Source organism: Henckelia pumila, unplaced genomic scaffold (genome assembly GCF_033568475.1).
Source record: "Henckelia pumila isolate YLH828 unplaced genomic scaffold, ASM3356847v2 CTG_80:::fragment_1, whole genome shotgun sequence".
NCBI lineage: Eukaryota > Viridiplantae > Streptophyta > Magnoliopsida > Lamiales > Gesneriaceae > Henckelia > Henckelia pumila.
This window is the reverse complement of record NW_027331883.1, coordinates 1,156,467-1,171,792: the sequence shown is the minus strand read 5'-3', so window position 1 is coordinate 1,171,792 and position 15,326 is coordinate 1,156,467. Positions and strand designations below refer to the sequence as shown.

Genomic DNA, 15,326 nt, shown 5'->3' with positions numbered 1-15,326 from the left:
ATGGCATTATTATATATACACAGCATTCAAATAAATATGAATAGGACCCATCCCATTGTTAGATGTGTGGTCACGTGATCTCAATGATACAATACAAAATTGCATTAGGCCATACAACTTTTTATCCAATACACACACAAAGCAGGCACATATTTATTTATTTTCTGAAATGCTACCCACTTAATTAGAAAAAGAAATCATATTTTAATGTTTACATGTCATTTTTCATTAGAAAATAAATTAGTTAGTTATAGCCCATTAGGCTTTAACCCAAGTAGCATCGTAGGTGTCACTTGTTGCCTGTTGATATCCACTGCAAGTTCAAGCCTAATCCCCTCATCTTCCACCCTCGTTAAACAAACAGTTGTATATATATAGTCTTGCTGTTTGGTGTGAATGATAAGACGTTGATGAATTAATAATATTTGTTTTGTTCAATGCTTGCTAAGTTCTATGAAAAATCAGTGTTATTAATTTATCATTATCTTATCCAAGTATTTTATGCATCATCTCGTCCACGAGCCAAACGATGCTTACAAGACTGACATAAAAAAATAAAATCTGGTAATGGGAGGGAACACAAAAATATGACCGTTGCCCGGACTGATCACCGCATATATATATATAAACAAGACTTTTGCACTTAAAATCAAGTCTTTCAATTCAACACATGCATTCATATATTCCTTCATCAATCCATTCTCATCTATACTACTAATTCTCCACTATATTATTATATCCTTTTTCTTTGGCAATTCAATACCGTATATTTGTTTTTAGTTCAAATGTCTCATTTTACACGATTTCTCTTTGCAAACTATAATTCTAGAATTACTATTATTTTCTTCATCTTCTTTGTTGCTTCTAATTTTTTATGTGTCATAACAGGCTCAAGCCTTGATAACGGCCACCGCACAACCAATTCTAACCGCCGTCGCCACCACCACCAATGGATAGGCCCGACCGGCCACCGCCTCATCACCGTCGATGTTAATGGGTTCGGTGACTTCCTGTCGGTTCAAGCGGCTGTAGATTCTGTCCCAGACAACAACCGAAAAAATGTCCTCATTCTTATCAGTGCTGGCTATTACATGTAAATCACACCTTAATTTAATTTATTTTTATTAATCTTGCTTTCATTTACTAACCATATATATATTAGTGACTTCATATATAGTAGTGCTTCTAAAAATTAGTCGATGAAACCCTATAATTATTTAGTGAAACGTATAAAAAAATTCCCAAAAGAGGTATTTAATTAGCTTATAATTACATTAATGTGTTTGAGACTCTAGCACATTATACATAACATAGGGAGTCTATATCAATGAATCCCTTTATAAAGTTTCCTAAATATTTTTCCATTTATTTTTTTATTTCTTGAAAAGGTTGTGCTAGATATATATAGTTTTGTGTGTTATTCATTGGTGGCAAATATTTATATGAAAGAGAGAAGGTGGTGGTTCCTGCGTCGAAACCTTACATAACGTTCGAAGGCGCGGGGCGAGACGTGACGTGACGGTAATAGAATGGCACGATCGAGCCAGTGACAAGGGACCCGATGGCCAGCAGCTCCGCACTTACCACACCGCTTCCGTAGCCATTTTTGCGCCATATTTCACGGCCAGAAACATCAGCTTCAAGGTATATACATATAAGTGCGTACGTGTAGATGATTTTTATAGAAGGTAGCTAGGGAAAATCATTTTTAAAATTAATACGGATTACTGCATTTGGCATGTACGTACCACAATAATATTACTATATATTTACTATATTTTAGAAGATTATTATCTTTGAAATTTAAATTTTGGATGTTGATAGGACCTATATATAGCTGAATCGACGCCATTTAGTTATATATATATAAAGAAATTGGAGGTGGAGTCCCAAGAAAATTAATTTGAACCAAGACTTTGGTTTCTTTTCTCGTGTTTTCGAAGTTTTGTCTTGACCGGAAATGAACTTTTCAGACATATATATAATATCTGGTTTTGGTTATTAATTTTATTTTTTTTGAATATATAAAGAGACTTTATCTTTTTAAAGAAGACAAGACAAATGTTTTCAGATTTTGTTTTATGTATTTAAGCTAGCTATATTTCAAAAACGTCCGAAACCCTCATCTCGTACATGTTCCACTCTGGAGGAGATATGTATGCATGTGACTCTTTGATAAGTCTCCATCTATCCATCCGTATATGTTTTTAACTTACCAGGCCCATTCATAAAAATACTTCCATCAGTAAAAGTGCAAACTTTTTATACAATTGCTTAAAAATCCTTTTTTTGTCTCATGCAATGAAGTAATTTAGCACAAACCACTTAATTATCAACAAGTACGTACTTAGTTAATTATTGTGACTTATAAATCTTGTGTATTATAATTATTTTTGTTGATGGATACACATAAATGAAAATAGAATACCGCACCGGCGCCGATGCCGGGCATGCAAGGATGGCAAGCAGTGGCGTTGCGAATATCGGGGGACAAAGCCTTCTTCTCCGGTTGTGCATTCTACGGCGCTCAGGACACTCTTTGCGACGACGCGGGTCGCCATTTCTTCAAGGACTGCTACATCGAGGGCTCCATAGACTTCATTTTTGGCAATGGAAGATCTATGTACAAAGTAAGTATTCCCCATTCGGACATGCATGCATTATTAGTTAAAACAGGTAGATTCAGTACTTTGGAATTATTATTATATACATATAATTTAATAATTCCTCAACAAGCTATCTAATTGAAATATTAATTATATTTTCGAAAAAAAAGTGGTCACGGAGAGAAGCCTTTTTGTCCCTCCTGAGTGTTCGATCTCTTTAATTTGCCCCTCCTGAGTGTTCTACAAAATTATGCGTGTTTTCTTATTTTTTTTTTTAAAAAAGGAAATCTGATTTAAATTGTTGATTATAGAAAAGTTTTGTTGGTGCAGAACTGTGAACTCCACTCCATAGCAACAAGATTTGGGTCCATTGCAGCCCAAGATAGAAACTCCCTGGATGAGAAAACTGGATTTGCTTTTGTGAACTGCAGTGTGACTGGTTCAGGCCCACTCTATGTGGGCCGGGCTATGGGCAAATACTCCAGAATAGTATTTTCATACACTTATTTCGACGACGTCGTTGCTCACGGGGGATGGGACGATTGGGACCATCAAGGCAACAACAAGTAAGCTACTATCAAATATCAATGTCATTGGTGTATCATACACCATGCATTTGTATTCTAATCAATAAAATTAGAGGTATTTTGAGATGTTCACATGAAAATTAGTCTAAAAAAATTAAATTTAATTTGACGTAATCTGGTCGAACCAAAATCGTTTTTATATATAGGATGCTGAATTTTAGTTAATTATATAGATAATTTATTTATTTTTCGTGATTAATCTGAAAAAAAGTTAGTAATGATTATATCGATATGGAACTTATTATTTAAGAGGTGAAAATAAAATTAAATAAATGTTATTTTTATATGATATTTTATTATTATTAGCAAACGCTCTCTCACATTTCCTTTTCCAATTCTACAAAATATTCAGGACTGCGTTTTTTGGAGTGTACAAATGCTATGGGCCTGGAGCTGCAGCAGTACGAGGAGTATCGTGGGCCAAAGAGCTTGATTTTGATACGGCCCATCCCTTTCTTGCCAAAAGCTTTGTCAATGGGAGGCATTGGATTTCTCCCTCGGATGCTTAGGCCCAAACTTTTTAATAACTCGAATTCTTTATTTTATTTTTTTATACATTTATTTTGATAGCTTCAACTGGATCTCCCGTTAGATGTTACACAAAAACGTAAATCTCATTTTATAATTTTATTACACTAGGATTTAAATATGTTTTTGTACCTGTGTATCAACCCATAAATTACAATGCCTGTTTCTTATTCTTTGTTATGCATTGATAGTTGATACTATCTCCCTCTTATATTTAATTGTTCGGTTCTCCCAAATCTACATTCTGAATTTTTAATTTGGTAATATTTGTTCTTGATTTCTTTTAAAATTAATATACATCTATTTTTTAACAAGTAGAGGAACAAATATTCAGGTTGCAAAGATTAACTCCAAAATGGTTTTTTTTTTAAATTTTGGAAGTTAACTCCAAAATGTTATATGCATGTGCGCGCGCTAAGACCATCTCCAGCAGCACACAAAAATAATGTGCTGCTGTAAATTAAAGTTGAAATCTGCTCCAGCAATTGACTGCATTTTGGTGTTTTTTTTGAAGTTGTGAACAGTGCAACTCCAAATTAACAGTATAATTTTTTTTTTCATTTTCTTTCCTTTTTGTTTTGCTATTTTATGGTTTATTTGTTTATATTATCATTATTTTCGTCATTTTTTTTGCTTTTTTAGAATCTTTATATTATTTATTTTTTAAAAACATTAATAATATTTTACATATTACTTTTAAAATAATTCGTAGCATATATGATAAAAAAAATTAACATAGGATAATTAATATTTTATAACAAAAGTACATAATAAAACGAATTTATATAACATAGGATAATTTTTAATTAAAATTACCACATTAATTTATGTAATAAAAATAAATTATAAAATATATTTAAAAATAAAGAATATCATGGAATATTCTTTTGGTGTAGAAATTTGGTGAAAACTGTTGGAGAAGAAATATTATTTGCACTAATTTTAACACAATAATTATGTAATATTGCACCATTTTAGTGCTAACTGATCTTAATATGATAAATTTTGTGTAGAATAACAAAGTCCTAAGCCTCTGGGCTCTACTTGGTGGCCTAATTTCACATGAAATTGGCGAACACGATGGATGAACATTTCTTAACATATCCATTTGAGTTTTGAACCTAATTTTTGTGTTTATTTATCGATTATAAAATAGTAAAAGTGGCCTAAAAAACAATGAAAACAAATAAAAAATTTCTTTGACTTTTTATTTTGGCATTGGGTTTCCAAAAATTATTTAATCATCAAATTAATTTATTATTCTATTTATCTTCCTATTAACTCTCCATACTCTTATATTATTATTATATATTATATTATTATATCCGTAATATTGTTAAATTGTGTTCGAATGGAATGATTTAATTATTTAAATTAGTGCCATTACAGATCTAAATCCATCGATCCAAATATACCTTGATTTATTGTAGTTTTCATTTAATTATTTTAAATTTATTTTACGGATGGAAATCATTAATACTCACAGAATTATATATATTTTTGGTATACGAGTTATGTTTATGCATAAAGTGTGTTTGATTTATTTGTTATTTTAGCTTAGAAAGAAGTATTTATTATTATTTATTTTTAAAATTGAATAGGGAGTAAAAGCACAATTTAAAGTTGTAACAGGGGCTAAACGGTAATTATGGATTTTTAGCCAATGAACTGGTCAGTGGTCACTGGCTCCAATAAAAAAGAACAAGATTATACATATGCATACGAACGGATTGTGCTCCACTCACGGTGAAAATAAAAGATGGCGGCTGCTTTCTCGCCGGCGGCCACCACTCTCCGCCTCCTCAATTCGCGTTTCTCCGCTGTGACTATCCCCTCTTTCGTTCACGGTCTCAATCTCACCCACATACTCTTCTCTTCCACCACCAACAGTGCCGTCCCCCGCCTCCGTCACCGTGGTAGCTTTTGCTCCGTAGTTGCTTCCGCCGTCTCCTCCCCTAAATCAGAGCCTTTGAAATTCGAGAGAATACGTGAATTTCGCAAGAAGTTCAAAATTATGGACATAAAAGCAGGACCTGACGAAGGCTTAAATAAGCTGGGGGATACTGTTGTGGTCATGGGATGGGTTAGAACCCTCAGGGTTCAGAGTAGTGTGACATTTATTGAGGTTAGACGTCTCATTCATTTCAATTTTTTTAATTTGTGGTTCATTTCCGAGTTATCTCTCTCTGTGGTTTTTGGTAGTCTACTTGTTTTATGAATGGGTTTTCTATAATGACCAGGTGAATGATGGCTCGTGTCTTTCAAATATGCAATGTGTGATGAGCTACGATTCCGAAGGGTATGATCAGGTAGTGTCATCATTTTCAAAAGTCTGACAATTGTTCATATTTCTGCTTGTACAGATTGTGCTGATAAATATATTGAAGTGATCAATATTCAGATTATGTTTTATGTGTTACTTGAAAAAGACTTTGAACTGACGCTTTGGTATTATTTAAATGTTATGATGCTGGTTTATTTTTTATCACACGAATATAATACATTGATTAGAGTTTTGCTTTGTTTGGAAGTCAAGTTTTACTCAACCATAGCATTTTCGGACAAGATTTTGCTTAAGTTCAAGAAAGTAATTTGACTTGTATCCTGAAAAGTTCCTCATGCAAAACTCTATACTTAGGCAGTTGTGGTTAACAAGAAAGGATCTTTTGTGAAAGCTGGAGCTGAAGTTGTTATTTGTTGAAAAAACATTGTTAACCTCATAAAAGATCTTGATTCTTCGTCAAGAATTACCCCAAAATGCCAACACATCGCTATTAGAATTTGTTTTCTGAAGAAAGAATGCGAGAGGAGTAGATTTCTTCCCCCCCATTGCTGTTTCTTGCTTGTTCATGACGGAAGATGAGAATTTAATGTTTTTAATTTTGGAAGCATCTATGGTCGTGACTCGTGCAAAATGGTGTTTGGGAAACCAGTTGTTCTTCCATAAAAACTCTTAGTTCTCATGACTGCGTGTTCCTTTTGAGTTCTCAAACGTATAAAAGTTAATGCTCTTTTGCGGTTTGTAATTACCAAATCCATTTAAGAAGTGAATGTTTATGTACTTTGAGGTGATCAATTGATGGAAGGGTGTCCCTTTTGGTTCGACAGTTGGGATCTGTCCCTCATTCGATATAATCACCATGGTGATTCTAGCATAACTGATGGTAACTCACGTCCATTGGAGTTCTACCTTGATTCACAATAGAAGATGTGGGTTGACTAGCGGGAGGGAGTACCTGTTGAGAGCTCTTCATATTGGTCCCTTGGTGATTGATTGACCCCACCCCTTTTTGTTTCTTTGCCTTCTTTAAATTTTAACTTGTGCCAGTTTGATTTGGTTAATTGCTATTAAAAGTTTCTTTTTATTGTGCTGCTTGCGTGATGCTACCTGTGAATTTAGGAACAATATTTTTTCTCTCCAAGACCATCCCATAACGAGTGTAGCATATCCAAAAGAGTTGGGAAATGGTATTGATGATTAGATCTTGGTATGCACTCTAAGTTATGCGTGGATTACTAGATGTCTTAAGAGTGTTTCTAGGTTGAGACCCATTGTGCAACTCTTTTATAGTTTTTGGAGAATATACTTTTCCCTTCCATTTTGACCTCTTGTTTTCTACAATACATTGTGATTTCAACCACAAACAATCTAGTGTCCTCTATCTGAAGATCTTTTTGGGGTGGTCAATAGACTAAAATTTACCACAAAATGTCAAAAACAAATAAAAATCATATCCAATGGAACTTTCTCATATGGAGCAGTCAGTTGACCATGTTGAAGACGAAGGTAAACATGTTACAGTGGGTAGGTATCTATAATCTATTGCTATATCTTCGTCTGTTGACCTAACTTCTTTCTCCCATTAATTTTGAATGTTCAATTCCCCTGTCTGAATGAGATGGATTTGTATCAGCTCTTGTCAATTCGTCATTCTGATTTGAAAACTTCTTACTAGGTGGAGAATGGTGTGATATCAACTGGTGCTTCAGTGTGGATACAAGGTACAATAGTAGGTAGTCAGGGATCAAAGCAAAAGGTGGAATTGAAGGTTGAGAAACTTGTAACGGTAAAAATTTATCTCAGTTAAATATTATTTTGCAATAATGTTTGCCTTGATGTCATGATTTTCGAACTAACTAACTAAGCCAACTCTTGTGTCTAGTGAACTTAATTATTAAATAAATATCGATATTATAAAAGTCCTTGCTAGAATGCATGTTCATGTCGGTGCCTTCGTTTACTGAACCAAGTTGGGATTGATTTGTTCATGTTTTCAGCTTTGTGCTTTCTTATGCATAGACCTGGGTTTGGTGCTGTTTATCCTTGCTGGTCTTAGAACCTGCAATCGGCTAGAATAGATTTGAAATTTTACAAATTACAATATATGTGTGAAAAATTAAATTTTCTTACAGTGTCGAAGACTCAAAGTATAAAATTTAATAATATAAACTTAAAAATTTGTGGCTTCAGAATATGTTCTATTCTTATGACGATGCTCTATTAGTAAAGGAGGAAGCTTTGATAGGGGTTAATCATAGGTTCTATTGAAAAAGATAAAGAGCAACTATTTTTAAATTTCTGTGAGAAAATTTTATGATTTTTTCCCAATACATTGCAACAATTTTAGGTAAAATGATCTCAAAATTTCTTCCAAATCCAAGATGATCCAAAAGCTACTTTAATTAATTGCCATACCAAGTGCACAACATGAAGGATGTCAAATGTAGATGCCAGACAACCAGTTTGAAGTAAAATACACGTGTTTCTACCTAGATGTTCTGCATATAGTTATGTATTTGTTTCATAAATATAACTATTCTTTTAACTTTTTTCTTCAATTCACCAATTTTTTTGCAGGTTGGTCAGAGCGATCCTTCTTTTCCCATCCAGAAGAAAAGGGTTAGCAGAGAGTTCTTAAGAACAAAGGCTCATCTTCGTCCAAGAACCAATACTTTTGGTGCGGTAGGACTCCTCATTTCTATTAAAGGGCAATTGTCCTTGTCTTATTTAATTCATTCCATAAAAATGAAATTTAGCGTTGCAAACATAGAATTTCTTTCTCTACCCATCAGATCGAGTGCGCTATTGTTATGTTTTCCTTGAAAACTTTCTCACCTCAACATGCATTGTGAAGACCATGAAAGGAGTGACTTGACCCTCAGGAGCATAGAATAATTATTTTTGTTGGTGTTAAATGATCTAGCCTTGATAATACAGTGTCAGCTGGTAATGAGTTTTCCTTTTGACCAACTTTTGCGACCCTCAATCTGTTTCCCTTCAAACCACATTAACGTCGCCTTTGTTCCATGTCATTTCCAGTTAAGAGCCATTTCATAATGGGCTGCATCTGTCTGTCTGTCAGGTGTATTCTTTTTGCGCTTATTTTCACGCTTCTTACATTGCGATGATCGGGACTATATGAATTTCAAGTTGTATAATTTCTTTCAGGTAGTAATATGAATTCATTTCCTATTGATTCAGGTTTCGAGGGTGAGGAATGCCTTGGCCTTTGCCACACACAAATTTTTTCAAGAAAATGGTTTTATTTGGCTCTCAAGTCCAATAATTACAGCTTCAGATTGTGAAGGAGCTGGTGAACAGTTTTGTGTAACGACCTTGGTATGCTGTTTCTACCATTACCATATGAGTTAAGAAGTTTTTTCTTACTCAAATTTCGCATTTTACGCTTATCTGTGAATGGCTTAAGTTGCCAATTTTTTTTTTTTTAATCAGAAACACAAATATTATTAATACTTAAAAAGATTAAAAATAAGTTGCCAATTTTGGATCTCCATAGTCCTCTGCTACCAGAACATGAGCAGTATTTTTCTGATATTTCTTAACTTTGTCTTGATATTGAATAAGGTTGTGGTCAGCAGATGGGATCACCACGTGTTCCAAAATGCAGCATGGATTTCATTGTTGCTGTTTAAATATTGTTAACTGCTGAATCTACTTCGTGGCCATTTTTCATCCTTTGCAATTAATAAACTTACTTTTCCACGGAAGTTCGTCTCTGTATTCCTTGTTTGTTTTTCCTATCATATGGTAAAAGAGATTATATTACTTGTTTGAGACATTTTTCTTTCTAGGTCTGTGGTCAGTTTCTTTATGCATAATAGCTTCGCGATTAAATATTGCTATTTAATTATTGTTAACTGCTGAATCTACTTCGTTGCCATTTTTCTTCCTTTGCAATTAATAGACTTACTTTTCCTACAGAAGTTCATCTCTGTATTCCTCATTTGTTTTTCCTATTATATGGTGAAAGAGATTATATTACTTGTTTTGAGACATTTTTCTTTCTAGGTCTGTGGTCAGTTTCTTTATGCATAATAGCTTCCTGATTAATAAAAATTGTGCCACAGAGTATCTTTGTCTTTTAGCAAGTCCACTTCTACTGGTTATTATTGTTTTCATGCGATGCATCTTTTTTTTTTTGCTTTTCGGGTAATAACTAATAATTGTTTCTTGAACAGGTTCCTAACTCCAGGGAAGGCACAGAATCTCCAGTGAGTGCAATCCCCACAACAAAAGATGGTTTAATTGATTGGTCACAGGTAAGTTTTAGTTGCTATTGTTTTTTCTTGTCCTCTGCTGAAGTTAAGAGTGGCCTTTAATTTGGACGATGACCACGACCATGGATAGTTATACTTTATGAACAACTATGACAGTCAAAGCTGTGTTTCTTGGGCGCTTAGCTATATTTCGATAATACAACGCAAAATGGCCCGAACTAAGGTGCATCATCCTGCATGTGCATATTTAGAAAGTACCACCTGTTAACTCACAATTTTTGGTGTTTGGATGTTGAGTTCAAACTACTGCCATGGGGATGGCTGTGATGTGAAGTATCATCAGTGATTCAGTGGCAGTGACGATATAAGAAAAGATTGTGACACTGGAACTCAGTGGTGGTAGTGAGGGTCCGCATTTCTTGAGGGAGAGCTTCTTTACCATCTTTGTCCCTCTCGATGTAAATTTCCATATCAAAAACCTTTATTCACCATCTTCTCGGACAAACCCATGAAAGATTTGCGCTCTGTAGGGGATGGGTGAAAGAAATAATATTTTAAAGAAAAAGAAAATATGTAATTAAAATAATTTATACGTGTGTTAAAATAATCCAAAGGTATTACAAATCTACAGCATTTTTGTAAAATCCAAATGATGTTTCATTTGCTCCTTTCAACTAAAAGTCTTCATATTATCCCACGTCATTACATAACCATCAGAATCATTTTACTTATCATTCCACGATCAATCACCCGTCAAACCATCAATCTAACGTGCAGTTCTTTATGTAATTCAACCATATACATCAAGCTAACTAATTCTCAGATGTTTATGCTTTAAACAATTGAATCAAACCTTTTTTTCTCTTAAGTGATGAATCGCTTTACTATTCTGTTAACCCAATAAAAAAACTGTCAAAATTATAAGCACGTGAATGTTAATTCTATTGTCCTATTGTTTTTGTTGTGTACTTAAACTTAGGCTTGATATTGGGCAGAACATGGTGCTAGAGTAATTTTTTTGTTTTTTATTCAATTGACGATATGTAATCAGGAAAAGTTGTCTCCCCTTTCCTGCAACATTTTACGAAGAACTTAGTCTTTTCTATTTTTTAACATTTACTTCTACCACAGAAAGTTAATATCATGCCCTACAGAACTAGTTCGCACTTCAATCTCTCAAATAAAGCAGCACATAAATTTCTTTTTCTGTATCTGATTCCTTGGGAACTAATTGATGTGATATAGAATTTTATAAAGCTTGTCTATTAGCCTTCTGCAACTGAAGTTGATTGATTATTATCTTGTTTGGCAGGACTTTTTTGGAAAACCAGCATTTTTGACAGTGTCTGGACAACTCAATGCCGAGACATATGCTACTGCTCTTTCTGATGTATTTTTCTTTTCTCGTCCTCAAGATCTAGAATTTTAATTATTTCTGGAAATTTTTGAAGGTAAATTCCCTTTTTGTTGTATTTCAAGTCTGAGATAGACTTGCTTTCGTCCAGGTGTATACTTTTGGTCCTACATTTAGAGCAGAAAATTCCAACACTTCTCGACACTTGGCTGAATTTTGGGTATAATTACAACTCACTTTTGTTAACTTGTCTGCGTATCTTTCGATATCCTTTTACTTTACTTTTTTTTTTTTCTAAATTTCGAAGTCGATTCTGAAAGGTAGCTGATTAAGGTTTACAGAGAGAGAGAGAGAGAGAGAGAACATTAAATTTTGTTGGCTTCTACTTTCTTTTATAGATGATAGAGCCAGAACTTGCATTTGCTGATCTAGAAGATGATATGGCCTGTGCAACTGCGTATCTCCAGTATGTAGTATGTTCTTACGACAACTACTTTAAATTTATTGTTTATTTAATTGTGGTTACCTTGCCTCTTGTTTCTCTTATGTTGGTGGACTAAATTAATTTTCAATACTACATCAAAGGTACAATACATTTTAGAGAACTGCAAGGAAGATATGGACTTCTTCAATACTTGGATTGAGAAAGGCATCATTGACAGACTAAGGGTATAAAATTTAAACTGACGTAGATATTAATCATATTGTAGTCAATTATCCTTCTTTTTTTTTGGGTTTTTGCTGAAATAAATATAAATTAATTAGATTTTATTGTTTTCAGGATGAATTTGCTACGCTCTAATTTTCGCACCATTTATGTTTGTGCATGTAACTGAATGTTGCTTCAATTTGCTGGACAGGATGTCGTTGAGAAAAACTTTGTGCAGTTGACTTACACTGAAGCTGTTGAGCTTCTCCAGAACTCGAAGAAGACATTTGAATTTCCGGTAACTATACAACCTTGGTACCATATCCGAGAAAGATAGTTCCTGTTGTACATATTGTTTCTTACACCAGGACATGGATTTCGTATGATTGTTGGTTGTTCTGCTATGATTCGTCTTAGTTCCTTTTTTTTAGTTTATGAGTTGAATGTGATTGATGTTAAAGTGAGTAGAGCATATAACCCTTTTTCCAAACAAAATTTTCACAGATGTAGTTCGGTAAAACAATTTTCTTGGATGACTTTGATTATTACCGCTAGAGAAAGGGAATGGCATACCATATATTTTGAAGTAATATAGGTCATTCGACTTCCCTATCTAATGAAAGGTTAGAACCATGTCACTGTTGATTTATTCTTGATTAAGATACTTGGCAAGACCTGTATAGTTTCCAATTTTTTAGTTTCTTAAGAGCATCTAAAATCAGTTCAAGAGTTGCGCACTGGTGCAGCTTTTTCAGCATATGAACCTTTCATTTCGTATATGTTGACATCATATTGCTTTTACCATACTTGTTAACACCACAGTATAGGTTAGTTGAAGTATTATTCATACTTTTTTCCATTTAGTCTCATGATTTTTATCACATGATATGCTGTGCATTGCTCCCTTTGGTGAGGACATGATTAAATGAACTCATTGTTTTTTATTAGGTAACGTGGGGATGTGATTTGCAAAGTGAACATGAACGCTATATCACCGAAGAGGCATTTGGTGGATGCCCTGTAATTTTACGAGATTATCCCAAGGCATGGATATTTTTCTCAATTACATTGATCTCTAGTATATATTTACATTGCTGATTAATGAATGGCTGTTTCTATATGACTATCAGGATATCAAGGCATTTTATATGCGGCAAAATGATGATGGAAAGACTGTTGCGGCCATGGATATGTTGGTTCCTCGGGTATATTTTCAATGGAAAATTTTCTTTCAACATTACATTTTGCATCTGAGCATGTAACATGTTGCATTATTTGAGTGAGATGTTATTTATGTATTTATCATTCTCCATTTCTTGCTGTGCATCATCTTGAAGGAGTTATTAACTTTGGTGTGGTAGATTAGCACTCATCCATTTTGTATTCATTAATAACTATGGCATACAAGGGACCTTCGTGGGTTTCTAAATCAGTTGGAAAGGTGTTGTTAACAACGTTCCATTATTTGGGCTATTTAGATCTAGGCCCAGGTCCGTAACAGAGTCCAAGGGAACATTAAAAAGTCACTGTCACACCAGTAGATTAGATTACAGTGATTGTGATTTGTCAATACAAGCAGGCACCCTATGAAAAACCTACAGACCGAGTGTTCCAAATATGAAATGAATGTATCTCAAAAGGAACTGTACTTTTTTGTGAAGATTATTCTTCATAAATATTAGACTATAAGTACAGAAGCACTTATTTATACAGATTTGGCTGGTTCTACACGTCCTTGGAGATATATTTCTGGATATCTTCCTCTGGACAGGAAACCTCTTCACTTGGAGGACCAAATAGTGTACAGTTTTTGCTAGCAGCACTGGGGCATAACTTTGGGCTGCTGGTCATGAGATTTGTTGAATGTTGTGGCTAGAGCTATAACTTGAATATAAGAATTAGACAAGTGGGCAGCAAAATATTTCCATGGAACAAATCATGTCATGGTTGATATCCGATTTATCAAGGAGAAGGTGGAAAACACTACTTGTGATTAACGTATGTGTATACTGGTGGTTAGGTGGCAAACTTATTTTTATCATCTCAGTTTGTGCCATTTTATGTTGATAGGATTTGGGCGTGGAATGGTTTCATTAAACAGTCCAATACACTCTTGTAATGTTGTTATCATTCTTTATTATGAAATGATGGGTGCTTGACATGCTTTCTTTGTCAGGTTGGTGAACTTATTGGTGGGAGCCAGAGAGAAGAGCGCCTTCCATATTTGGAACAACGGTTGGATGACCTGAAGCTCAACAAAGAGAGTTATTGGTGGTATCTTGATCTGCGACGATATGGTTCAGGTGAGAAATGTGTTTCCTAGGTTACAGTAATCTCTTGCCTCAGTTAAATTGCCCACGACATTTATTTACTATGGAAAGCCCGAAAACTTGAAATTTACAATAACTGTAAAAATTTTCTAGAAGACACTATCAAGAATGTTTGTGCTGCTTCCTTTGGGAGATTGAATTTCAATAAATTTAATCGAGTCATCTTTGATTTCTTTCTCTTTCCAGTACCCCATGCCGGATTTGGATTAGGCTTTGAAAGGCTTGTGCAATTTGCCACTGGAATAGATAATATAAGAGATGCAATACCTTTTCCTCGGGCACCTGGCTCTGCTGAGTTTTGAGGTCCCCTAATATATAGTTGCAAAGTGCAAAAATAGATTTTGATAATTTTTCCCTCATTGTAATATACTTTCGATTAAATTATTAAATGGATAGGAACCACAATTTGGATAAATGTCTCACTTGGTGGTTTTTAAATTTTTTTATTTGTCCTTGAGTTTCTATTGCATCACTGTTACTTGTTTTGTTTAATCTATGTATCAACATGTACAGTTCGAAATGTTATGAAAATTCCGATCAGGCAATATAGGAAAGTCCATTAGGTATGAGATCATGCATGAAATGTCCGTCCAGAATCTTGTTCCGCAACTTAGCATCATCTGCGTCTATGAGATCCTTTGGGCATGGCAGACATTTCGGAAAATGGACTTCGGAAACAATTAATTCTTGCGAGCTGTGCTGATTTATTAAATTGTTTTGAACTTTTGTGGTGATAAATTATGGTGTATTACA

At 34.1% G+C, this 15,326-nt stretch overlaps 2 protein-coding genes across 2 annotated transcripts; both read left to right on the top strand.

The window, feature by feature from the left end:
* The first annotated feature begins 474 nt into the window (after nucleotides 1-474).
* On the top strand, nucleotides 475-3,884 carry LOC140873776 (probable pectinesterase 68). The gene is given in 6 exon segments (XM_073277023.1): nucleotides 475-1,093; nucleotides 1,450-1,507; nucleotides 1,510-1,644; nucleotides 2,424-2,630; nucleotides 2,937-3,172; nucleotides 3,546-3,884. Coding segments are annotated over 6 exon segments (1,101 nt in total). The 5' UTR covers nucleotides 475-785; the 3' UTR covers nucleotides 3,703-3,884.
* A 1,544-nt stretch (nucleotides 3,885-5,428) lies between these two features.
* Nucleotides 5,429-15,056, top strand: LOC140873619 (asparagine--tRNA ligase, chloroplastic/mitochondrial). Its single transcript, XM_073276807.1, has 15 exons — nucleotides 5,429-5,846; nucleotides 5,962-6,030; nucleotides 7,678-7,788; nucleotides 8,580-8,684; nucleotides 9,204-9,341; nucleotides 10,202-10,282; nucleotides 11,553-11,630; nucleotides 11,746-11,814; nucleotides 11,993-12,067; nucleotides 12,180-12,263; nucleotides 12,455-12,541; nucleotides 13,192-13,287; nucleotides 13,374-13,448; nucleotides 14,420-14,546; nucleotides 14,760-15,056. The coding sequence occupies exons 1-15, from the start codon at nucleotides 5,481-5,483 to the stop codon at nucleotides 14,873-14,875; spliced, it is 1,677 nt and encodes a 558-aa protein (XP_073132908.1). The 5' UTR covers nucleotides 5,429-5,480; the 3' UTR covers nucleotides 14,876-15,056.
* The last annotated feature ends 270 nt before the right edge of the window (nucleotides 15,057-15,326 follow it).